The 27,080-nt window shown below is 37.5% G+C and overlaps 1 protein-coding gene, 1 long non-coding RNA gene and 1 pseudogene across 2 annotated transcripts; 1 reads left to right on the forward strand and 2 right to left on the reverse strand.

Annotated features, from left to right (window-relative positions):
- Positions 1-5,716: 5,716 nt before the first annotated feature.
- Positions 5,717-7,519, reverse strand: LOC107779110 (fe(2+) transport protein 1-like; annotated as a pseudogene).
- A 4,423-nt stretch (positions 7,520-11,942) lies between these two features.
- On the forward strand, positions 11,943-15,278 carry LOC107771212 (uncharacterized). Its single transcript, XR_001644772.2, has 2 exons — positions 11,943-12,373; positions 14,721-15,278. It is a non-coding gene; the product is annotated as an uncharacterized LOC107771212 (long non-coding RNA).
- An 881-nt stretch (positions 15,279-16,159) lies between these two features.
- Positions 16,160-19,094, reverse strand: LOC142173365 (zinc transporter 7-like). The gene is made up of 3 exons (XM_075238946.1): positions 18,905-19,094; positions 16,451-16,682; positions 16,160-16,367 (listed from the first exon to the last, which is right to left on the reverse strand). The coding sequence occupies exons 1-3, from the start codon at positions 19,092-19,094 to the stop codon at positions 16,160-16,162; spliced, it is 630 nt and encodes a 209-aa protein (XP_075095047.1).
- Positions 19,095-27,080: the final 7,986 nt, after the last annotated feature.

Consider the following 27,080-nt stretch of genomic DNA (forward strand, 5'->3'; position numbering starts at 1 on the left):
CACTTGACTTGAGTCTATTATGAAATTTTCAACTTGTACATCCGATGTCGAAACCTATCGAATCAAGTCTGATTGACCTCAAATTTTGCACACAAGTCATAAATGACATAACAGAACTATTTCAATTTCCAGAATCGGATTCCGACCCCAATATCAAAAAGTCAACCCCCCGGTCAAACTCTCCATTTTGTGGTCGTTTACACATAAGTCAACATCCGATCACTATTTTAACTTAAGTTTTTAGTTATGAGACTAAGTGTCTCATTTCACTCTGAAATCCTTCCGGACCCGAACCAACTAACCCGATAAGTCATAAATCAACTGTAAGGTATAAATTGAGCAGTAAATGGGAGAACGGGGTTATAATACTCAAAAAGATCGGCCGAGTCGTTATATTAAAATAAATTCAAAATAGAGGGAAATAGGGGAAAGGGTGTGCATGTAGTCATAAAAAGGGAAAATGGAAGCCGGATGTTCATGTAATATATATCAATTAAGTATTAAATACTATTTATTTAAAAGCTATTTATATAAAGGTTGACAAAAACAGAAATCGGTTGGTCTTGGTCAAATATTGACCAATTTCTGACGAGGTCTTGGTCAAATATTGACCAATTTCTGACCGAAATCGGTTAGAATTTTTATTTGTTTGCCGTGGGACCACTATTTCCATTGTGAAAAATATTTTCTTTGACTTTTGCGACCAATTTACTTAATTTTTGACCGATTTCGGTCGGGTTCTTTTTCGACTTACTTCGGTCGGTATTCTTTGGACGAATCTTACCAGTTTTCTAGTAGTGAAACCACCGGACGACACGCTAGATCTCAAAACGACCGGTCGGATCGTTACATTTGGGTTATTAATATTAGTTCTATGTTTGATTAAGCTTTATGTTATCTAATTACTCCATGCTTTATTGATTGATTTTGTGGTTGCAAACACTAAATTCATGCCTATTTTGCTTGTTCTAACTTGGAAATGTGGAACTTAGCTTAAGTACAAGATAATTAACAAAGAATTAAGTGAGTTAATTACTTGATTAATGAAACCTAGCTAGAAATAGTATGATTTTTAGTTGGGCTAATCAATTGCTCATCATTGAGCCTTAGTTGACTTGGAAGAGCAACTTGGGGTAAAAACCTCGTAAGTGTTGAAAGACAATAAGTTGGTAGAATGAAAATTGAAGCCATAACACATGCTTAGTTAACTATAATTGAATATTTATATACCCAAAAGCATAGCCCATGCAAAGGGAAAACAATCTTAGCGTCCTTCTCTTATTTTTTACAAGTACATCTTTACTCACATTCTAAGTGTTCGATAAAAAATTTAGACTAGTTTTCTTAGTAATTTTAGAAGTAACTTTAGAAGTAATTACTCTTTGTTTGAAGATCACTTTAAGAATCATCAAGTTTACACGCATTTTGACACTCTAACACACACCTACTCCTTGTGGGATTCGACCCCAATCTTGTTAGGTTTATTATTACTAACGACCGTGCTACGCTTCCTTTAGAGGTGTAGGATTAGACGTCATCAGTAATAAAGCCAGAAATTTACCGGAGTGGATCCAAAACACTTAACGAAATTAACATTTGTCGATTTTAACTTTTTATTTTATACCTCAAACACATCTTTTAAATATTATTTATATTGTAATAAAATTATTTCTCAATGATATGGGATACACGTGAAACACACATGCACGGAGACTAGTATTACTTATAGCCTGTTTGGCCAAGAATTCTCCAATCCTAGAAGTACTTTTTTTTCAAAAGTACTTTTTTTAAAGTTGAAGTGTTTGGCCAACCTTTTGGAAGAAAAAAAAAGTGCTTTTGAGGAGAAGCAAAAGAAGTTTTGGAGAAGCAGAAAAAAATAGCTTCTCTCCAAAAGCATTGTTTTGAAAAGTACTTTTGAGAAAAATACACTTAGAACCACTTTTTAAAAGTTTAGCCAAATACTAATTGTTGCTCAGAAGTACTTTTTAAATTAATTAGCGAAACACAAACTGCTCTCACCAAAAATACTTTTGAGAAAAGCACTTTTGAGAAAAAAATACTTCTCAAAATAAGCTCATTTTTGTAGCTTGGCCAAACATGCAAAATGCTTGCAACTATTGTCACGACCCGGAATTCCCACCTCTAATATTTTACTTGCTAGGTAAGCCAACGTTAGAGTATCATTAAACCAAATCCTTATTTACATTCAGTAGATAACAATAATTAACTAAGATGAAATATAATAAGTGCGGATTAATATAAAAACTGCCTTAATTACCACCACCCGGATCTGGAGTCACAATTCACGAGCATTCTAGAATTTACTACAAGTAATAGTCTGAGAGAAATACAACTGTTTAAATAAAAGAAACAATAAAACTGAAAAGATAGACGGGGACTTCAAGGTCTGTGAACGCCGACAGATCTACCTTGAGCCTCCGGATAGCGAGTCCAACAGCTAAAATCTCGATCAACCCGAGCCGGTACCAAAATCTGCACGGAAAGTGCAGAGTGCAGAATCAGTACATCCGATCCCATGTACTGGTAAGTGTCGAGCCTAACCTCGACGAAGTATTGACGAGGCTAAGGCAAGACACCTACAAATCAAACTGTACAATTTAATAGTGTATATACAAATAACAGTAATGAAGAACTAGACAAGAATTATCGGGAGGGGGAATCATGCTGGGGGAAATACGAGATAAAGAACTACAACAGGATGATAACTGGAACAACCAATACACTATGAATCAACAGGAACATGAATACAGTAACGAAAAAATGTACGGCAGCACCCTTCGTGCTTTTACTCTTAATCTCACCATAAAATCAATAGAAACGGCACGGCATCACCCTTCGTGCATTAACTCTCATATCATGGCACGACATCACCCTTCATGCTTTTACACTCATAATATGGCACAGCATCACCCTTCGTGCATTAACACTCACAATATGGCACGGCATTACCCTTCGTACATTAACACTCACAGTATGGCACGACATCACCCTTCGTGTATTAACACTTACAATATGGCACGGCATCACCCTTCGTGCATTTACACTCTCCCTTACCATAATGCAATGAATAAATAATAACAAGGAGATAGAATAACAAGTACAAACATTACTTCAACATTTGGTTCCACAATATCAATCTCAACTTTGAAATAAATATTCAATTATCACCAGAAAATCCGTAAACATGATAAGAACGATCAATTTAACAACACTAGTATAAACAAGTAGCAATTAGGCATAGGAAAGAGACAATATAAGAAAAACGAGGGAAACAGGAAAAACAGGTAAAATTGGCGGTGCATAAGTACTCGTCACCTCACATATACGCCGCTCACATGAATTTCACATAGCAAATAATATGAGGTTCCTAATTCCTTCAAGTTAGGGTTAGACACAACACTTACCTCGCTCTGAAGGCCACTTAATTCTCAATCACAGTTTTTCCTCTAGAATTCACCTCTAAAATACTCGTATCTATTCAAAAATGACTCAATAATATCAAATATTGCTAAAGGAATCAATTATATTGCATAAATTAAATTTCCCTAATTTTCCTCCAAAAAGTCGAAAAATCGACCCCGGGCCCGCTTGGTCAACAACCGAGGTTCGGACCAAAATTCATTTACCCATTCACCCCCGAGCCCGAATATATAATTAATTTTGGAATCCGACCTCAAATTGAGGTCTAAATCCCGAAATTTCCGAAATCCCTAGTTTCTACCCTAATCCCTAATTCTACCATGAAAACTCTTGATTTTAGGTTGATAATTCATGAAATGTAATGGGTAATTGAAAGAAAATGGTTTAGAATCACTTACCAACACTTTGGGGGGAAGAAATGGCTCTTGAAAAATCGCCTCTCACCATTTGGTTTTGAGACAAATTAATTTTTTGGCTAAATCCCGTGTTTGGATTCTGTTAAGTGCTGGGCGACAGTGTGCATCGCGTTCGCGAGGCCACTGTCGCATTCGCGAAGAGCATTGGCTGCCAAGCCTTCGTGTTCGTGAGACCGGGCTCGCGTTCGCGATGGTTACCCCCCTCTGGCCTTCGAGTTCGCGAGACATCGTTCGTGTTCGCGATGAAGGAACGATCAACCCTCCCCCAAGTCCCCAAGTGCTTCGCGTTCGTGATGAGCCGGTCGCATTCGCGAAGGGTAATTCCCCCATCACTTCGCGTTCGCGACCAGGCCTTCGCGTTCGCAAAGAAGAATTTTCGGCCTCACCAGTTTACTCTTTGCGTTCGCGAGAGTACCTTCGCGAACGCGAAGAAGGACATGCCAGAACACCTGCTGGAGCAAAATACCAGATTTTCTAAGTCCAAAACATCCCGTGGCCTATCCGAAACTCACCCGAGCCCTCGAGGCTCCAAACCAAACATGCACACAAGTCTAAAAATATCCGAACTTGTTCGCGCGATCAAATCGGCAAAATAACACCTAGAACTACGAATTTAGCACCAAATCAAAATGAAATTCTCAAGAACACTTTAAAATTCCTATTTTCTCAACTGAACGTCTGAATCACGTCAAATCAACTCCGTTTCTTACCATATTTCTCATACAAGTCTTAAATATCATATACCTGTACCGGACTCCGAAACCAAAATACGGACTCGGTACCAACAATGCCCGACATCAATCAATTCTTAAAAATAATTAATCTTCACACTTTTAATTGTTCATTAAAAATTCATAACTCGAGTTAGGGACCTCCGAATTCGATTTCGGGCATACGCCTAGGTCCCATAATTCGATACGGACCCACCGGGACCTTCAAAATATGAATCCGGGACCGTTTATCAAAAATATTGACCGAATTCAACTAAAATCAACTTTTAAGGCAAAAATTCTTATTTTCATCAATTTTCAACATAAAAGCTTTTCGGAAACAATGTCGGACTGCGCACGCAAATTGAGGAGGATAAAAATGAGATTTTTAAGACTTAAGAGCACAGATTCGAGTTCTAAAATATAAAATGACCTTTTGGGTCATCACAACTATCAATCGCTACAGCAATTAAAACTCATACGGCCGAGAGAGAAGGCAAAAGTAAAAGGATATATATGGCCTCATGTGTACACGTGAGTGTTGATGGTTATTATGATAGACATATAGTTTTCCTTTCGAAAAAAAACCCATACCAGTGGCTTGAGTTGAGCTACAACAGTTGGAACTCCGAATTTATTTTTCCAAGTCTGACTATTACAATACTAGTTATACATCTGATGCTTATCATCTGGAGAACTACAAACTTAAAGCTATCATCCTACGAACTAAGCAATTTTTTATGTTAAGAAAATGTAGAGGTTAGACACTGCTTGAGAGAAGCCAACCGCAAGTGGCAGATAGCCTAGCAAAACATGCAAATACTATACAGGAGGCCAGGACTCTTTGCATTTCAAGATCTTGCCAGAGATGCTAAAGGAGAATATCACTTAGATAAATGGCAATACCTAGTATGAGAATAAGATAAGATAAGGCAAATTTCTTTGTTGGTTAAGTATGCATTATTTTGTTTTTCAATAGTTTGAAAAGCACTACATGAAATACCAAAATAGAGATCAAACTCGTTTGTTTTGTTTCACATCCGCGTGTTTGGTGCCGTTTCGGCATAACAAAGCTTGCACTGTATTTTCGCACTTAGGCGCAGCGTGCCATTGGTAATGATTCTACTACGGTGCCACAAATTCGCAAGCTGATCCTAAGTAATCGTTGTTATTCATCGGGGCCTCGACTAATTTGAATTCGAGTGATCAAAAAACTCATTACATTATTTTAGCAAATCATATTTACATCGACGATGGAGCAAAAATTAGAAAACGGAAAACAAAACCGAAAAGTACCTTCCTTTTTTCAAAAAATAAAAAATAAAAATAAAAATAAACAAAAAAAATTTTTACGCCCATATGGCCATGATAGACATCCCACCAGCACCTAGTAAAACAGCAACATAAGCCCATGATTGAAGTTTCATACTATTCTGCAATTTAGTCCCCATAAAATCAGCTGCAAGAAGATGCACTAATGCCATGTAATTCAATAAACCAGCTGAACATGCATTTAGCAATCCCACCACTATTAGTGCTGTTGGGCTATTTTCACTATACACTTTTGATAAACCAATTCCAAGTGCTATCCCAAATGGTGTTGTTAATGAGAAAAAGAACACCATTATACCTTTTAGCTTCATACCATATTCGGCCTAAACACGAAAAAATAAAAAATAAAAAATTAGAGCTACAATTATTGAGCATATAATCAATTATTGAGCTACAATTTTGACGAGATTTGATATTTATTTTTAAATTTACCTGGAGAATGCAACCTCCTAGACCCATTCCTTCAAAAAGTTGATGGAAACATATAGCAGCTACTAGTGGCCTAATTGTACATGGATTATCAGATGCTCCCATGGATAATCCAATCACTACTGAGTGCACAACAATTCCTAGTTCCAAAACCTGCATTGCCATGACATCAACTAAGGTGAATAAGAAAAATATAAGTTAAGAATATTATATGTGACATGTTGTCGTATAATAAGTTTTTAAATACGACGTTAATTCAGACATAATTGTTAATATACAATATCGAGGTCAATATTAGAATTACAATAACATGGACAACACGGTGCATAAAGTATCTCGCGCTCATGCAAGGTCCAGAGAAGGGTCACGCCCCAAGGGGTGTGATGTATATAGGCCACCCTAATGCTAACATTATTGGTTTCTTCCACGATTCGAACTTGTTACCTATAGGTCACGCAAAAACAATCTTACTATTTCTCCGGGGCTCCTCTTCTACAATAACACGGACTATATCAGGTAAATCCTATTGAAGTGAGAATTGTACCTGAGCTACCACCCGATACCTAAGCAATTGAGTAGCTTTATCATCAACTTTGGCTTCACCATGAATGTGGCTATTATTGTCAATAATTTGCGACTCCATCTTCCCATTATGAACAAAATCTCTTCCATTTCCTACTCCACTTTCCAATTTATACTTCTTGAAGTAACTCATGGCATATGAATCCACACTTAGAGTTAAAATAGCCGAAAGCATAGCAACAAACGTTGTGAAGGAAAACTTTTTCCGGGGTTATCCGGCAGGCAATCTGACCTAAGACAATCAAACGAGTCAGGCATAACGAGCATGTATCCAGTGGCTAGTATAACCCCGGAAGCAAACGCCTTAACCAACACGAATAAATTCTTATCTGGTTGAAGGGCAGGAACTGTACGAGAAACAAGGGGTAAACAAACACCAATCATGCTAGTTACAAGAATTGAAGCAATGGCTACAAGCTTTAGCTTTAATGCCTCATTCTTGTTTCTACATCCATGTCCAGTATCTGAACCACATTTTGATTGAGTAGTATCATTATTTTCAGATTCACATGTGATTTTTGATGGAAAAGAAAGGAAAATAAAAATGAGAAAAATAGCAATATATTTAGAAGAAATGGTCATTTTGGAGATCAATGGAGAGATTTGCAAAGAGACGTGACACAACTTGATGGAATTTTCGGATAGAATCTGTTGATCTTATAAGAATTTTTGAAGTCAAAGCTAATTGATCAAATGACACTTTTACCCTTAATTTTAATCCAAATTTAAGGTAGTTAAATTGGAGTTGAGAGTATAATTCTTCAGTATAATGAGGGTAAAGTAAAAAATATGTACGAGGAATGTTTGCTTGTGACAAGCGTGCGCTATGCGTGTGTCGTCATCATTTTGACTACGTAGTGTATATTAATGTCACCATCAATCTTTACTTTAAAGTATGCCTATGATGACTTGTCATCCTAGGTGGCATTAGGTCTGGGCCCATATATTTTTTACAGTTTATGTTTAATTATTTTGAAAATAGTCCCTTAAAGCCAAAAATAATTGATTTATTAAAATTAAATGATATACTATGAGTGTGAGAAGTAATTTATATATTATATTGATAATTTCAACAACTTTATTAATTTGACACTCTCAGACTATCTTAAGTTTTCAGAATTTTCGGTACTAGTTTAACAACAGAATTAGTTCGAGTATGTATATATTCAAGCTACTGAACTAAAATCTATATTTTCAAAAATCTTATTTAAGATTGCAACGAATTTAAAATGCATTTCATCTATGTTATCACTTAATTTCTAAAGAGGTTTTTGCTAAGAACATCCCTGAATTATACCTCAAACTTAAAGTACATCCTTGTACTATTAAGTAAACAAAAAGCATCCCTAAACTATTCAAAAGTTTGGCAACTTTCATCCTACCGTAAAGAAATATTAAGAATCTAACGGTCCTTAACTAAAGTCTACTCCAAAACCCGGCTCTTATTTCTTTCAGGAATATCATCAATCATTCTCATAAACTATCACTATTAGAAATTCGATAAAAAAACAACCAAAAAAATGGATCAAAGTTGGTCAGTAATGGCCAATAACCGACCAAAACGCGACCATTTACGTGTGGACGGTATTTTAGGAGTCGGAAAGAAATACCGACCAAAGTTGGTCGGAAATTACCGACCAACTTTGGTCGGTCAATTAAATTCAAAAAAAAAAATATTGCAAAAAAAACCCGACCAAAATTGGTCGGTTTTTTCCGACAAAAGTTGGTCGGTATTTTAATTATGTAATCAAAAGATTTACCATATGAGAATCGAACCGGGGTCTGTACTGTGGTAGGATACTATTCTACCACTAGACCATTGGTGCATTTTGTTTTAAGGCTGTCTTTTATTTGATTTATACTCTTTAATTGTATTTTCGCACGAAAATAACCGACCAAAGTTGGTCGGTTTTATTAAAAAGTAAAATTACCGACCAAAGTTGGTCGGTTTTTTTAAATGACCGGCCGAATTAACAGACCAAATTTGGTCGGTTTTTTTAATATTAATTTTTATTTATTTTAATTGAAAAATCGACCAAAGTTGGTCGGTTTCTTGAAAAATAAATTTCGTGGGACTCAAAAATAGTTTTCCGCATTTTGCGCTAAAGAAAACCGACCAAAACACCAAAGAACCGATACCGAAATATTAAATTAAATCGATCCGGACCGATTTTTTGATTTTTTTCAAATTTTATGCCCACCTCTACATTTCGCCCCTAAATCCACCTCTGATTATTATGGTGACTCCTTTACGGCATGTTCAGCTCGTATAGATGTAGTAGAATGAATTCTGAAAGTTAGTGCTCATTATGCTTTCTTGGCCATCGGCATTTGACCGTCTAATTTAGGGATGCTCTTTGTTCACTTAGTAGTACATGGATGTACACAGGGGCGACCTAACCTTATCGAAGGTTTAAAGCAAAATCTTAATAAGAGGCCTTATATATATATATATATATATATATATATATATATATATATATATATAATTTAATGAACATCGTTTTAAAATAAATTAGACAAGTGATAATGTAGAATTAAAAAAAATGAGAACTTAGTTTTATAAAATACAGAAAATTAAATGAATTTAACGTTGATTGCATCACAACTGAAATGGGAGAACCCAGAAAACATAAGTGGCTCCTTTTTTTTAGTAAGTCCCTTTCTATATTTGGTAACAATTCAACTTTCGAATTTTCTTTTTATCATTAATGAAATGATTTCTAGCCCAAAAACTTCTATGATTTATTTAAGATTACAAGTTTCAAAAGCCTTCCTTTATTTCATAAAATCCATGTCCAGTCAAACATTTTCATATAAATTGGGACGGAGAGAGTATAATTTATGTAAGAAAAATAAATAATAAGTTAGATTATTAGATATAGTTACGTGACCAACTAATAAATAGAGAAATATAATTAAGTAAAAAAAGTAAAATAAGATTGACAAAAAACTATTTTAGTTATATTAATTAGGAGGAAATCGAGTTATTAAAAATTAATATGACAATAAAGAAATAAATTTATCAATAATAAAAGATAATTATATAAATAATATACTACTATATATATATAAAAAAATACTAGTAATTTTGGGACCCTTAAATATTTGGGGCCTAAAGCAAGTGTTTCACTTGCTTTAGGGTTGGGCCGCCCCCGAATATACCTTAAGTTTGAGGCATAGTTTAGGGATGTTTTTAGCAAAAAAAAAAAAAGCCTCATTTCTAAAATGTAGCTCAACCTAACATTTCTCAAGTCCAAAATTGACCAAGTTGTCGCTCGTCTTATATTTTAAAGCATGTTTGGCCAAGTTTTTGGGAATCAAAAATACTTTTTTTATTTATAAAAAGACTACTTTTTGCAAAATTTAAAAAGTATGGCCAAAATAAAAAAGCACTTTTCACTGGCACCAGAATTAGTTGTTCTGCTTTTGGGGAGAAGGTACAAATTTTAGATTCTCCTAAGAAGCAAAAGCAGAAACAGAAAATTAATTTACTCTACAAAAATATAATTACATTAAACTTATATTTTTTAAATTATCCTCATTAATTTAACATTTTTATTTTTTTTTCTCTTTTTACCGTATATTTCTTCTCTTTTTTATTCTACCATATATTTATTCTATTTCTCTTATTTCTCTTTGGAATATTCTCTTTACTATAAATAGATCTCTTCTTTTATATAGTGATTTATAAGAGTAGATTTTTAAGTATTGAGTGATATATTTAGATCATCAGGTAAAGAATAAGTAATACTAGATACCCCAATATTATCGCTTTGGAATAATTATATTTTATATTGATTAAAATCTTTAGATTATATTTTTATTATAATAAATATTTAAATTTATTTATCTCATTTAAATAATACTAAACTGAATATTTACAAATTTTTTCGTAATTTGATACTCAAAAGTACTATTTTGAAAGATTGGACAAACACAATTTGGTTGCGAAAAGCACTACTTAATGAGTTGATGAAGCACAAACTGCTACTTTCACCACTAGAAAATGTCAGATTTCTGACTCAAAATTGTAGTCGGAAATTTCCGACCTTTTCGGTTGGAAAATATAAAAAAATAATGTTAAATATTTTCTTATAATATTTTGACCATATTCCGACAAAGTTAGTCGCAAGGTTTTGGAGGAAAAACCCGGGAAACTTACTTGTGACCAATTCAGTCAGTGCTTAAAAGTCAAAGTTATTGCCTTTGACTACTTTTCAATTTTCGGCAGAAACAGCCAAAAAATTTAAATTATATTAATTTTTTTTAAATTACCGACCGATTTGGTCGGAAAACTTTTTAATTTTAAAATAATAATTTATCAAAACATTGCCAACCAAATTGGTCGGAAAAAAATGCGCTTTTTGAAATTTAATTTGTTTCCGACCGAATCGGTCAAAAATATTAATTATATCCCATCCCGGACCCTCCCCCCATCCCCTTTTTTTCTCTTTCTCTTTTCTTTCTCTTCTCTTACTCCCTTCGCCTAGTTGTTCATCCTTGTCACAGTAGGCACGCAATTTTTGACCCGCGCATCATTTAAAAGTAATATTTTAAAAAATAGTTACTTATTTTTTATTTTTATAGGATTTCAGTCAACTTTTAGTTTTAATTTTAAAACATAAGTTTAAAAACACAAAAATAGTTTTATAACGTTTTTTAGCTTATTAGTATTTTATAATATTTATAACATTTTAAAAGAAACACCAAAAATATTTTCATTTTAATATATAGTTCACTTTAATAATGTATTCTTATTAACTAAGATTAATTACTAAATTTTGATTTTCATTTTTGTTCAATTAGAAAGAATTGAATTTGGGCCAATGGGGAACTCATTTTTGGATTTTGGTGGTCCAGCAAGACAAAGACTCATTCTTTCCAATTACTTTTATCCTAAACCCTTTTCTCACCCATCAAACTCCTCTCTTAATCATAGCCATTAATCTACTTTCATCCAATGGTCTATTCTCCTATCCTTTCATATAAAAGCTTAATCTTCCCACAAATCCTGTGGGGCACCTTTTAATCTCATAAATTCCTACGCCCCTAAGACAAAGACAAAGACACTCACACTCAAAAACGCAAAAAAACAAACAAACAAAAACAGACGGAAAAGGAAACAGAGGCTAGAAAATGAGAGGATCTTCTTCTTCAGTTTTTTCCTCTCAAATCCTCCTCCATTTTTCTGCCATAGAGAACCCCTCAACTTTAGCGAAAAGAGCTTTATTTCCACTCCAAAAATCAGCTGGTAAACATCACAAAATCCATCGTCGAACAAGGACCGTTTGAGCTTTAGTCGAGTCCCCGTCGACGTCGAGGTTCAAATTTTTGGTCCGTGTTCACGTTGCTGTTTTGGTTTGGGGAGGGTCAAGTTCGGTCATTTACAGTCTTGTTTTCGCTGTACTAAAAGCTGTTCATTATCAATACAGTCAAAAGGACCAGTACACCTCTTTTAAGGTCCGTTCTAACCCCTTCTCAGTTGCCTCAGTACTTGTGTACATTTTCAATGTTGAATCTTGAAATACCCTGTTTGATCGTGGGGTCTGTGGGTAAAAATGAAAGTAAATTGGGCCAAAATGATATTTGGGTTCAGTGACAATTTCAATTGGATTTTTGTTTGGTATGTGACGTTTTGAGTTGCATATGGTTTAGATCTTTCTTATTGATAGGATTTTTTAAAAACCGCTAGTAGCATTGTTTTAGGCGCGATTAATAAATAATCGTGATCATGGGTACGGTATCCGTGGCATAATCACAATACGTAAATATCAACTCAAATACCAACTCAAGTGCTCGTTTCACGCGACTTGATCATAACTTCAACTAATAATAATAATAATAATACATGTTGTAAATCGCGAGTGCGTTTCACGTGACGCGATTCGCAATGTGTACAAAAACAATAAGTGCGCGACATCGCGACTTATTTAATTAATTTTTAAAAATGCACAATAGGTTTCAAATATGTAATAAATCAGATAATTAGGCCAATTATTAATAGTTGAGCGACCGTGCTAAAACCACGGAACTCGGGAGTGCCTCACACCTTCTCCCGGGTTAACAGAATTCCTTACCCGATCTTCTGTGTTCGCGGACCATAAATAAGAGTCAATTTCTTCGATTTGGGATTTAAAATAAACCAGTGACTTGGGACACCATAAATTATCCCAAGCGGCGACTTTGATTAAATAAATAATCTCATTTCGAATAATGTCACTTAAATTGAAAAAACTCTCTATTCCCCTATCCCCTCGGGAAAAAGGAGGTGCGACAGCTCTGACGACTCTACTGGGGAAAAGAATCCAGAATCTCTGGTTCAGGGTTCAGAATTCGAGCTTAGAATGACTGTTATACTTGGCTTTTGTTTATTATCTGATTTTTACGTGTTTGAGCCTAATGTGCTAAATGCTATTTTTTACCGCTTTGATATTGTTTGAACTGTATATAAAACTGTTGCAAAACCTTTCTTCTCTCTGAGTCTTCTAAATCTTCTGGGAAGTGCATGCTGACGTGACTTCTTTTCTATTAGTGTCATACCCTAATTTAGAATGAGGATCAGATTAGTTACAAAGTCAGATGGCCTTTTGGTTACCGGTATGTTGCTCCCCCCTCGACTCGAGTTGTCCGCTCGGATAAGTCAGGTCTAGAACAATACACCCATGATTTAAACTTAGAATGACATAACCTCATGTCGGATCCCTAGTAGGTACATTTATTTGCATCACATGCATTTGACTTTGGGGACTCAACACTGGGTTGGGTCCGTCTATGATAGGTGTACCCAAATTAAAAGACCATCCTGATGCATTTTACGTGCTACATGTGCATTTATTTGTTTCGGCTTGCATGTTGACCGACTGCTAGAATAGGAAAAGAAAATCAAGAAAAACCAAGAGTGAGGAGAGATAAATTTACCCGATTCTAAAAAATCCAGGTATTTAAAAAATCCTGAAACTCTGCCAAAATTTTGGAAAAATTTTGGAAAAAAAAAAAAAAGTCATTTCAAAATGAGCCAATGTTTTCAAAAGTCATATTTTCCTGTTGTGTCAAAACCGACCGAACTACGCGGGTCTGATTCTCACCGGATGTGAGATACGTAGGAAAACCTCATCGGTTCCGGCCCACAATTTTTAAAAAATCCAAAAATATTTCCCTTTACTTCCTCCTTTAGAAAAGTCTTTCTTTGAGACCCCAATTTTTTTAAAACAAATCCAAAAATATTTTCTTTTAATTTCTTCTAAAAATCAAAAAAATATTTCAGAAGTTTTACTTTCGAAAATTGAGGAGAAAATTCAAGATTCAAAAATATTTTTCTTTTTCTTTTTAAGTCTTTTTTTATAAATTCAAAATAAAAGTTCAAAAATCCAAAAATATTTTCTTCTTTAGAAATTTTTCTTTCGCAATTCCAGGAAAAACAAAAGTCGAAATTCACAAAAAATTATTTTCTTTTTCTTTAGAAGTCTTTCTTTTCAAAAATTATTAAAATCAAAACAAACAAATCAAATTTCAAAAATATTTTCTTTCTTCTTTATAAGTCTATCTTTCGGAAATTAAAAAAAATCAATCAAAATCCAAAAAAAAGAGTTAGTTTATTTTCATTATTCCTAATCTTTCCGAACTACGCAAGATCTGATTCATGTTCCCACATGATACGTAGGCAACCACATCAGGTTCGATCGAATGATTTTGAAAAAAAAAGAATGACAAAAGAAAAAAAAAGAGTGTTCATTCTAACATGTTTGTTATTTTGAAATAAAATCTGGTTAAAAGTGGTCGGTTTGTTGGTTTGCAATTGCGAGTCCAGGATCCCTCAGAAATAAAAGCATCATCCCAATCAATGGAACAAGCACCACTGTTGTTGATCCAAGGTCATGAAAAGACAAATAGGCAAGTTGGCGGTGAAAAATTAAAAATGGAGGCAAATGTGGGGTTGACTTTACCAGATTTGAGCGATAGAACATGCCCTGCTCGGGATGATTTGATGATAGGGAGATATGAGAATTCTTTCAAGTCCTTTGGTAAATCAGTTTCTTTGAAATTTCTTATGCCGTCAGTACTGAAATCTGACAGCCAATATGGGAACGGTTCGGTCAAAAAGTTAAAATTTGAGTGCTGAATCAGAAGGAATAAAGGATTGAATGTCGTAGTAGTGCTGATGTGCAAATTTGTGGCTAAGATGTCGCTTAACAACTGAAAAGTCACTCCTCTTTTAGCTAGGGAGGAGTCTTGGTAGTTTATTTTGTCATCTTTTCTGTTATCTAGGTTATCCAGGGTTGTAACCCAGATTTCAGTTTGTTTGTGTTGTCGTCAAATCCTTCCATCTGTTATTCAATGAAAAATAATTTGTCCTTTTGTGTTATTCTATGCTTAGTTCTTTCACCGCTAGTTCTAGTGACATGACATGCATGCAGAATTTTTGGCCAGATTTTAGAAAACTGATTTAGTCTTGAATTGGATAAGTGAGACTTTTGAAGATGAATGAAACATTTGGAAAATAAGCATGAGCCAAGTTTACATGGAACCAAATCAGTCATGCTCATGGAAGTTAATGATCTTTACCTTCAAATCATTGTGAAGATCGGGTTTGAGGAAGAAGTAATTGAAGATTGGTGGAGAGTTTGACCTTAATGGATTGAAAGTGCCTTTCGACCACGACACACCGAGAAGACAAACATGTTCATCAATGCGGTGATCGCATGAATGGATACTATGTTTGGTATTCTCGAGACTAGGAGGCCCTTTTCTGCTATCCAAATATTTTATACCCTTCACTACCCCTTTTGAGCCTGTGTTATTTTCTTTGACCACCCTCTTTTGGAATCAAGTTTAGAGTTAAAATTCCAAAAAAAGAAAGAGAGATGAAAACAAAATGAAAAAAAAATTTAGTTAATTCAGATGTTTGAACTACGTTATACTTGATTCCTTTAAAAAAAGGATACGTAGGCAGCCTTACACGATTCGGTCCAACCAAATTAGAAGTCAAAAAAAAATCCAAAAATTCACAGTATCAGACACTGGGACAAAGATTTTATTTTACTTTTGAAAGAGTCGATTCCAATAGTTGTAAGTCTATAACCCCTCACTTTGAGTGTACTTTGAGCCTTATGTTGTCCTTTCTTTACAACCCTATCCAAAAATCTAACATTGCTTCCACGATTCGAACCCGTTACCTATAGGTCACACGGAAATAACCTTTCTCCAGAGCTCCTCTTCTACAATAACACAAACTATATCAGGTAAATCCTATTGAAGTGAGAATTGTACCTGAGCTACCACCCGATACCTAAGCAATTGAGTAGCTTTATCATCAACTTTGGCTTCACCATGAATGTGGCTATTATTGTCAATAATTTGCGACTCCATCTTCCCATTATGAACAAAATCTCTTCCATTTCCTACTCCACTTTCCAATTTATACTTCTTGAAGTAACTCATGGCATATGAATCCACACTTAGAGTTAAAATAGCCGAAAGCATAGCAACAAACGTTGTGAAGGGAAATTTTTTCCGGGATTATCCGGCAGGCAATCTGACCTAAGACAATCAAACGAGTCAGGCATAACGTGCATGTATCCAGTGGCTAGTATAACCCCGGAAGCAAACGCCTTAACCAACACGAATAAATTCTTATCTGGTTGAAGGGCAGGAACTGTACGAGAAACAAGGGGTAAACAAACACCAATCATGCTAGTTACAAGAATTGAAGCAATGGCTACAAGCTTTAGCTTTAATGCCTCATTCTTGTTTCTACATCCATGTCCAGTATCTGAACCACATTTTGATTGAGTAGTATCATTATTTTCAGATTCACATGTGATTTTTGATGGAAAAGAAAGGAAAATAAAAATGAGAAAAATAGCAATATATTTAGAAGAAATGGCCATTTTGGAGATCAATGGAGAGATTTGCAAAGAGACGTGACACAACTTGATGGAATTTTCGGATAGAATCTGTTGATCTTATAAGAATTTTTGAAGTCAAAGCTAATTGATCAAATGACACTTTTACCCTTAATTTTAATCCAAATTTAAGGTAGTTAAATTGGAGTTGAGAGTATAATTCTTCAGTATAATGAGGGTAAAGTAAAAAATATGTACGAGGAATGTTTGCTTGTGACAAGCGTGCGCTATGCGTGTGTCGTCATCATTTTGACTACGTAGTGTATATTAATGTCACCATCAATCTTTACTTTAAAGTATGCCTATGATGACTTGTCATCCTAGGTGGCATTAGGTCTGGGCCCACATGATTATGACAATTGTTTTTAAACAATTGCCTTTATTTTTAAAAAATTCCCTTAAAGCCAACAATAATTGATTTTTCAAAATTAATGATATACTACGAGTGCGAGAAGTAATTTATATATATATTTATTGATAATTTCAAACAACCCTATTAATTTGACACTCTCAACCTATCTTAAGTTTTCATAATTTTCGGTGCTAATTTAACAACATGATTAGTTCGAGTATGTATATGCTTATTCAAGCTACTCAACTAAAATCTATTTAAGAATTCATTTCGTCCATATAATACTACGGTAGTCTGAGAGCTGATTTAAAAAGCGAAAACAAAAGGTATATGTTTACCCGAAAAACGGATAGAGTTGAATTTGTACGTAGTTCTAAGGATCCGTGGTATAACTTGGTACAAATTGGAAAAGTAAGTAGAAATATATCGAATATTAACTGTAAAAAAGGAATGAAATACAAACCAAATTGAGTAGAGAATGATTTACAAACGTGCAAGATGAATCAATGTCCAAAGCCCAAAAAAGGATAATCTCTACTATATATAAGTATAATAATATTTGAAATGTGAGTGTATTGATGTCTGAATCTTGAATATAGGATGTGACTTACACAAATGATAGCCACTCTTCATATAGTGGAGGAATCCTATTTTGGATATAATTAAAAATATATAGTAGGGATCCCATGATAGATTAGTTAATTAGCTTTTCCTTAATTTTCGCCGAGATTCTCTCCCCTAGCGGCTACAACGGTTCTTTGTCTCTTAGCTCGATCTTGGTCGGTCTTGGATCTCGACCTCGATGTTGACTCGAGCTCGATATTGGCTCGAGTTCGATATTGACTCGAGCTTGGTATTGATCGGTCTCTAGCTCTTGAGCTTGATAACATCACTTCACATCATAGCTCGATATTGACTCGAGCTTGATGTTGCTTCGAGCTCGGTATTGATCGGTCTGGATCTCGAGCTCGATAACCCGGCTCCATATTATATCTCGATATTGTAATGACGACCCCCAGTCCATTATGTTCCAACCTTGACCAATTATACGAAGGACAAACTCGGTTTTGATCGTATATAGATAGTCCCCTCGTTTTTCGGAAAGAATGTGGCGAGAAACGATATGATTTTCAACCTCTGACTAGATACACACTGACGTCTGCGTCGAGCCCGATTATGACATTTGTGACAAATGTCCCGTCGATTCAGTTGCCAAGACATTAAATATGCGTCAGACAATGGTCGGCCACTGCTGATTTTGAACCGTCATTGCCAAACCTATAAATACCCCCCCTTCTTCATTGTTTTAATCCTTTACCTTCAACTCTTCTCATTCTAAGCTTCACAGTTCTTTGCTTCCTCCAAAGCTCTCTATTTCCTGCTTTAAGAGTTTCTTCGCCAAACACCAAAATATTTCAATTTCCCATCTTCTTTGTTCTTGAAAATTTAGATGGCCAAGATATCTAAAATCGTTTCTCAGAAAGAGGCTACTTCCTCATCTCGGCCGACCGGTGAGAAACCGGTGGTGGAGCCACGCCTCGAAGAACTCATTCCCGGGTGATATGTTATCGACTCTGACTTTAAGATCGAGAAACCTTCGTCGGTTGCTGGTCGATGTGAGCCGGTATCGAGATATATATACTCGATACCTCGAAGCTTTATTGATTTGGTGAAGAAAGATAGTGGTTAGGAAAACAAAGAGGTTGTGATACCGGCACCGGAGGAAGCGATCACTACCCATGTGGATGGGTGTTTGAGTGTTTACACTTATCCTTTCATGCTGGGTCCCCTCGATTCGATCATCATCGGCTTCTGCAAAAAGTACCAAGTAACCCTCGTCCAAATACATCCTTCTTTCTGGAGGATTGTAATATTGCTCTGTTTCTTTGTGAGCAAAATCGACGGGCTTCCCTTCACCCTCAACCATCTCGTAAGATTATATAGCCCTCGTCTTTACCTAAGTGGGCTGATAAAGCTTCAACGCCAGGCCACCAAGGCATTCACCTCGAGCATAGATGAAAACAAAGATCGGGGTTGGATGAGCCGGTTTGTTCGAGTGAAGACCTCGGACTTAATCCCGGCTGAGAGCATGTCATTTCCCGAGAAATAGAATATGAACCGTAAGTGTGATACCGTTTTTAGCTTTTGTTGTTTTTATTTCTTCATCTTTACTTATCAGTGCATTTCTTGACATAGCCGTTGCTTGGATGCCGGAAGCGGTTCCCCATCTCGAAAACTAGGTCAGGAGCCTGGTTTCGACTTCGACATATGCCGAGCGCATATGGCGCGATTTGTCAAAGGGCCGGTGGGAGGCTCGCACTCATGGTAAACCTTCTTTTTGGCTTACCGATTTTCTTATTGTTCAAGTATTTTTTCAGTCATAAGTTTTTCTTACTTTTCTTTCTTCGTAGGTCTCGAAAAAGATGCGGTTATGAGACCCCCATCAGGTGATGAAGAAGTTTTACCGCCTTCCTCAAAATCGGAGAAGGCAATTGAGAGAAACATGGCCTCGGACTCCGAGGGCCACAAAAAGAGAGCGGCTCATAAACCCAAGGTGAATGCAATCCCTTTGACCATGGAGTCGGTCCTGAGTATAAGGGATGAAGAAGAAGAAGTAAATGATTTCGGGCAAAAAATAGCCCTTTTATGCTTTATGGTCGAGTGAGTGTTCGCTTCGAACTCGAAGTAAAAGTAGCCCTTAGGCTTAATGGTCAAGTGAGGTTTGCTCGAACTCGAGTTAATGTAGCCCTTAGGCTTTTGGGTCGAGTGAGTGTTTGTTCGAACTCAAAGTAAGAATAAACTTTAAGCTTTACGGTCGAGTGAGTGTTTGCTCGGACTCGAAGTAAGAATAGCCCTTAGGCTTTAATGGTCGAGTGAGTGTTAGCTCGAACTCGAACTAATGTAGCCCTTAGGCCTTATGGTCGAGTGAGTGTTTGCTCGAACTCGAGTTAATGTAGTGATAAGTAGGGATTTTAACCTGTTATTTGCTCTCTTTTACTTGTGTTTAGGGCCAAATAAGGTATTCCCGGAAACTAATGTAATATGCTTGATTGCAGGGATTGTTCAAAATGAGCTAAAGGAGTCATAATCAACTCATAAAGGAGTCAAAATTTGAACAAAAAAAAAACCAAGACTAGGCCAAAAGATATGAAATACGGACCGCACAAATATTGTGCAGCCGCGAAAGCTACAACGCGGTCGCGAGCACTATTTCGAGGTCCGCGAAAGGAAGATTCAGAGAGATGGATTTTTGGGCTAAAACATGAACGCGGTTCGCATAAAAAAGGTGCATCCGCGAAAGTCCCTGCGCGGCCGCGATTGGAATTACGCGGGCCGCGGTTGCTGAAGTTTAGAGAGCTTACATTTTAAGCCAAAAAAAGAAGTGCAGTCCACATCAAGATTATGCGGTCGCGGAAGACTCCTACGCGACCGCGATGGAAATTATGCGTTCCGCGAAACCCAGATTCGGAAGTGAAGAACGCAGAGCGCGATCAAAATTACGCGGCCGCTAAAGCAGGAATGCGGCCGCAGTCAGAATTACGCGGCCGCGTAACCTCCGCAGGGGTATTTTTGTCCGAAAATTTTAGTTTAGTATAAATAGAACTTTTTGTTATTTTTAGGTAATGTGATGTATTTTGCTGAGCACGTGAGACGGCTGGATATTCCCTTTTGGGCAATTTTGTATTAGATTCACCTTTTAACATTAGATTTTCATCTTTTAATCTAGTATTATGAATTTTATCTTCTTTTCATCTTTGATTTCTGCTATTTCTATGAGTAGCTAGACCCATAGCTAGGGTTGTGACCCAACCCTAGGGTGGGTATTTAATGGGTACTGAATTTTAGGGCTTGAATAGTTCGTGCTAGAATTGTAGAATTAGTGGTTGCAAATACTGATTCATGCTTTTATGACTTAGTCTCTTCTTGAGAACGAGGGACTAAGTCTAGGAAAGCTAGGCTAACAAGGAATTGGGGTGAACTCAAGAAATTGATAGCCCCAATTAAAGGGTTAAACCTAGAGATAGTAATACCCGACTTGAGCTAATATCACGTGACTTGCATGAATACCCATTTGGACTCGAGAAAGCCAAATTGGGCAAAATCACTCAAAATATCGAGAGGTATAGAGTGAGTACTTGGGTGAGATAGATATATCACGACCCCAAATTAATCAAGCTTGCCCTAGATTCTTACTACCCGTTAGATGTCCACCCAGGTGAAAGTCACTACCTTAGTCCTTTTAAACACTTGAAAACCAACATAAAAAATATTGTACTTAGCTTTAATCATTGCATACAAAAGATTAGAATTAAAAGTAGAATCAAAACCAAAATATGTGGAAGCGTAATTAGGAACAAAACACGCATCTAGACTTAGATATAAACCTAATTCCAAATCAATTAACTCCTTGTGGATTCGATCCCGACCTTGTAGGGTAAATCTGTATCGACCGTCCTCGCTACTAATAGTAGTGCAGGCTTGGAACCGATCAATTTTTGGCGCCGTTGCCGGGGAGTTAGACGGTCTTAGCTATATATCTAACTATTTGTGTGTTATATTTTTCTTTCCTTCCATTTTTCTAATTTTTGTGTATCAATTGCTTTTAGGTACCAAATGGCTCTTAACGAGGTCCTCAGACATATTCCTTAGGGGGAAGAGGTAGATGAAAATGAAGTAGATGAGGTTTATCTTGAACCTCAAGTACAAAGAAGAGGCCGCTCGCCTCATGACAACGTTCCAACCCCCCTCCCCCCCAACCTCCTCCAAGGGCAGCACACCGGGTGTTTCCCAATGAAGCCTACGCAATGCAATAGTCCCGCCCCGGATTCAGGCGGGCAATTTTCAAATAACCAATGTCATGCTTACTCTATTGGAACAAAGGGGTTTCTTCACCGGAACTCCACATTAGAACGCATATAAGCATCTCAAAGATTTTGTAGATACATGCTGGGGGAGCAAGCAGACGAATGTATCTGAGGACGCTTTGAGGTGAAGGCTTTTCCCTTTCTCACTTAGAGGGAAGGCTTTAGATTGGCTTGAAAAGCTACCCAACCATTCCATCTCCACTTGGGATGAGTTGGCCGAGAAGTTCATAGCAAAGTTCTTTTCTCCGAGACATATGGCAACATTGAGAGATGAAATCCTTGCTTTTAAACAAGAGCCAAATGAACCGTTACATGAGATTTGGGAACGGTACCAGACAATGGTCAAAGAATTCCCCAACAATGATATGACTGAAGCAATGATCCAGCCAACGTTTTATAGGGGTATCAACACAACTAACCAGTGTCTGGTGAATCAGCTCGCAGGGGGTAACTTCATGAACACGCCATATTTAGAAGCATGTGAAATATTAGATGAGATGGAGGAAACCTCTTCAGCTAGGCAAAGTCGGGCCAACGTTCCTCAGGGTTACCCTAATGTTATCCACCTTGACAAGAAACTCCATGATCACGGACAAGCCATAGAAGAGTAACAACTACCATGAATCAGTTAGCCAAGGCACATCTTCAGCAGGTTCAGGGGCCAAAGCAGGTAAATGCCATGGAAGGAGTGAATGTAATGGTTAGCAAGAGGAGACAAAGAGGTCAACAAGTTCAACACAATCAGGATCAGTTTGAGCAAAGTGGTATTGGGTACAACCAAGATGACTCTTATGATGATCAAAGTGAAGAGGTTCAATATGTGAACAAATTACCAAGGTCAACAGAGCAATGCTCCAAATCAACAACAGTGGAGATCACAGGGAAACAATCAAAATTGGGGCAACCAAGGCCAAGGGAATTGGAATAGTAGCAACAACAACAATCCGAACAATTGGGGAACAACAATCAAAATTAGGGGAATCAAGGAAATAACAAAGGCAATTGGGTTGGCAACAATAATAGTAATTGGGGAGGCAATAGAAACCAATGGGGTTGGAATAACAATAATCAAGGGAACCGGGGGTCGGGCTCTCAAAGGACCCCGATGTATCAACAACCCAACAACCCGCCTCCATATCCGTCACAAGGGTAAAGTTCTTCCAACAACGAGATGGGGCGGATAGAAAGTATGTTCAACCAAATGATGGAAAGAAATGCCGACTCCGATGCCCAAATAGCCTCCCACAACACTTCTATCTGTAACTTGGAAGTCCAAATGGGTCAAATATCTCAAGCCTTGAATACTCGCCCTAAGGGGGCACTACCAAGTGATACAGTAGTAAACCCGAAGAGTGAAAACAATACGGACCATGCTATGCTGGTGACTACAAAAAGTGGTAGAGGTGGAGTTGCTAGTACCTTCAATCCAAGAAAGATCGTGAATGATGATGTGGCTGTGCAAGAAGAGGATGAGCCAATAAATGATGAGAATGTGAACGATGAAGTAAGGATAGACATTGATGAAAATGTGGAGGAGACACAAGATGATGTGAACCTATCTAGGGAACACGTGATAGACATACCAGATCCAGTAGTGCCCAAAGCCAAGGCTTCTTTGCCAAGGCCTCCTCCACTATATCCTCAAAGGCTCGCCAATAAAAACAACGAGAACCAATTTAAGAAATTCATTGATATGATGAAAAGGTTGTCCAAAAATGTGCCTTTGGTTGAAGCTCTAGAACAAATGTAGGGATATGCAAAGTTCATAAAGGACTTGGTAACAAAGAAGAGGTCAATTAACTATGAGACGATAAAAATGACACATCAAGTGAGTGCCATTGTGCATTCCATGGATCCAAAGCTAGAAGATCCCGGTGCCTTTACAATTCCATGCACTATTGGTAGTGCCGATTTCGCCAAAGCCTTGTGTGATTTGGGAGCGAGCATTAATTTGATGCCATATTCTGTGTTCAAGACATTGGGGATTGGGCAACCAAGACCTACTTCCATGAGGTTGCAAATGGCGGACCGAACAATGAAGAGGCCATTGGGGATAATTGATGATGTGCTAGTTCAGGTCAACAAGTTCATACTTCCCGCAGATTTTGTGATACTCGACTATGAGGTTGACTATGAGGTGCCAATCATATTGGGGAGATATTTCTTAGTTACAGGGAAAGCCTTAGTTGATATGGAAGCTGGGGAGCTCACCTTCCGGGTGGGCAATGAAAAAGTTGTGTTCCACGTGTTCAAGTCAATGAGGCAGCCTAATAGCAACGAAGTATGTTCGTTTGTGGATCTTGTGACTGAGGTGATTTTTGATGATACAAGTGCTATGATGAATGTGGAAGACCCTCTGGAAACTATGTTGTTGAATCATGATGAGGATGAGAAGGAAGGCTTGGTAGAATTTGCAAATGCTTTGCAAGGAATGGGATCCTACACATATGGACCCTGAAAACTTTCCTTGGACCTTGAGAATCGGAATACTCCACCAACAAAGCCCTCAATTGATGAGCCACCCATATTGGAGTTGAAGCCCTTGTATTCACACCTCAGGTATGAGTTCTTAGGCCCTTGTTCCACATTACCTGTTATGCTTTCTTCGTGCTTAACTAACGTGCAGGTAGATTCCACCCTTGCGGTGCTTCAAAGAAGGAAGAAGGCAATATGTTGGACATTGGCAGATATTTGGGGTATAAGCCCCGCCTTTTGCATGCACAAAATCATATTGGAGGAATATTCCAAACCCTCCGTGGAACATCAAAGGAGGTTGAATGAGGCCATGCAGGAGGTAGTCAAGAAAGAGATCATCAAGTGGCTAGATACATGGGTTGTGTACCCTAATTCTAATAGTTCATGGACTTCGCTGGTACAATGTGTCCCAAAGAAGGGGGCATGTCTATGATCACAAATGATAGAAATGAATTGATCCCCATAAGAACTGTCACCGGTTGGAGGGTATTTATGGATTATAGGAAGATGAAAAAGGTGATCCTGAAAGACCATTTTCCATTGCCATTTCTTGACCAAATGTTAGATAGACTTGCCGGACGTGCTTATTATTGCTTTGGGTATTCCGGATATAACCAGATTCTCAGTACACCTGAAGACCAAGAGAAAACCACCTTCACTTGTCTGTATGGCACATTTGCGTTCTCAAGGATGCCGTTTGGTTTATGTAATGCACCGACTACTTTTCAGCGGTGTATGATGGCAATATTTACGGATATGGTGGAGTACTCCCTCAAGGTGTTCATGGATGATTTCAGTGTTGTGGGGGATTCCTTTGATGAATGTTTGGATAATCTTGATAAAGTGTTGGCCCGATGTGAGGAGACCAACTTAGTGCTTAATTGTGAGAAGTGCCACTTTATGGTCGAGGAGGGCATTGTCCTCGACCATAAAATCTCCAAGAACGGTATTGAAGTGGACAAAGCAAAAATTGAAGTGATATCAAAACTCCCTCCTCCGACTTTCGTCAAGAGAGTGAGGAGCTTTCTTGGTCACCCAGGGTTTTACCGTAGGTTCATCAAGGATTTCTCCAAAGTGGTGAACCCCTTGTGCAAGTTGTTAGAAAAAGATGCCAAGTTTGTGTTCAATGATGATTGCATGAACACTTTTGAGCTACTCAAGTATAGGTTGACTACCACTCCCATCATTACCGCACCCAATTGGAGCTTACCATTTGAGCTCATGTACGATGCTAGCGACGTTGCGGTAGGAGCGGTATTGGGGCAAAGAATCAACAAGATATTTCAGCCGGTCTATTATGCAAGCAAAACAATGAACAATGCCCAAGTAAACTATACGGTGACCGAGAAAGAGCTATTAGCCATTGTCTTCGCCATGGAAAAGTTCTGCCCGTACCTCATGGGTACCAAAGTGATTGTGCACACCGATCACGCGGCACTTCGTTATTTGATGAGTAAAAAGGACTCTAAGACTAGGTTGATGAGATGGATTCTTCTTCCACAAGAGTTTGACCTTGAAATCATAGACCAAAAAGGGAGTGAGAATCAAGTGGCGGACCACTTGTCCCCCTTGAAAGAGGAGGGGCGGCCCCATGATGGCCTCGAGATTAATGATTCATTTCGGATGAATAACTCCTCTCCGTGTCTGTGACTGGGATATCTGGTTCGCTGATGTGGCTAACTTTTTTGTGACTGGCATTGTCCCGAATGAGCTCTCTTCAAACCAAAGGAAGAAGCTCAAACGGGACTGCATGGATTATTATTGGAACGAGCCATATCTTTTCAAAATTTGCAATGATGGTGTTATCCGGAGATGTGTTCCGGAAGAAGAGAAATTGAGTATTCTTGAAGCTTGCCATTCCTCGCCCTATGGTGGTCACCATGGTGGGGCGAGAACTGCTACAAAGGTCCTAAGCTATGAATTCTATTGGCCTACCTTGTACAGATACACTAGCGAGCTCGTTAGGCGCTGCGATGAGTGCCAAAGAGCTGGTGGAATTTCCAAGAAGAATGAAATGCCTCTCACCACCATCCTTGAGATTGATATTTTCGATATGCGGGGCATCAACTTTATGGGGCCATTTGTGAGTTCATATGGGAAAACTTATATCGTTGTTGCTGTGGATTATGTTTCCAAATGGGTTGAAGCTGTGGCTTTTCCCAACAATGAGGCACGGAGTGTGGTGGCTTTCTTAAAGAAAAATATCTTCACAAGGTTCGGCACCCCAATGGCTATCATTAGTGACAGGGGTTCTCATTTTTGCACCAAAGCCTTTGACACTTTACTTTTCAAGTATGGTGTCAATCATAAGGTGTCAACCCTCTATCACCCCCAGGCAAGTGGATAGGTTGAAGTCTCCAACAGGGAGATAAAGAGCATTCTATCCAAGACTGTCAATGCAAACCAGACTGATTGGTCAAGGAAACTTGACGATACTTTATGGGCCTATAGAACAACTTACAAGACTCCAATTGGTATGTCCCCGTACCGGTTGGTATTTGGGAAAGCATGTCATCTTCCGGTTGAATTAGAGCACAAGGCCATGTGGGCGCTGAAGAAATTGAACCTTGAAT

The sequence above is a fragment of the Nicotiana tabacum genome, chromosome 19 (genome assembly GCF_000715075.1).
Source record: "Nicotiana tabacum cultivar K326 chromosome 19, ASM71507v2, whole genome shotgun sequence".
NCBI lineage: Eukaryota > Viridiplantae > Streptophyta > Magnoliopsida > Solanales > Solanaceae > Nicotiana > Nicotiana tabacum.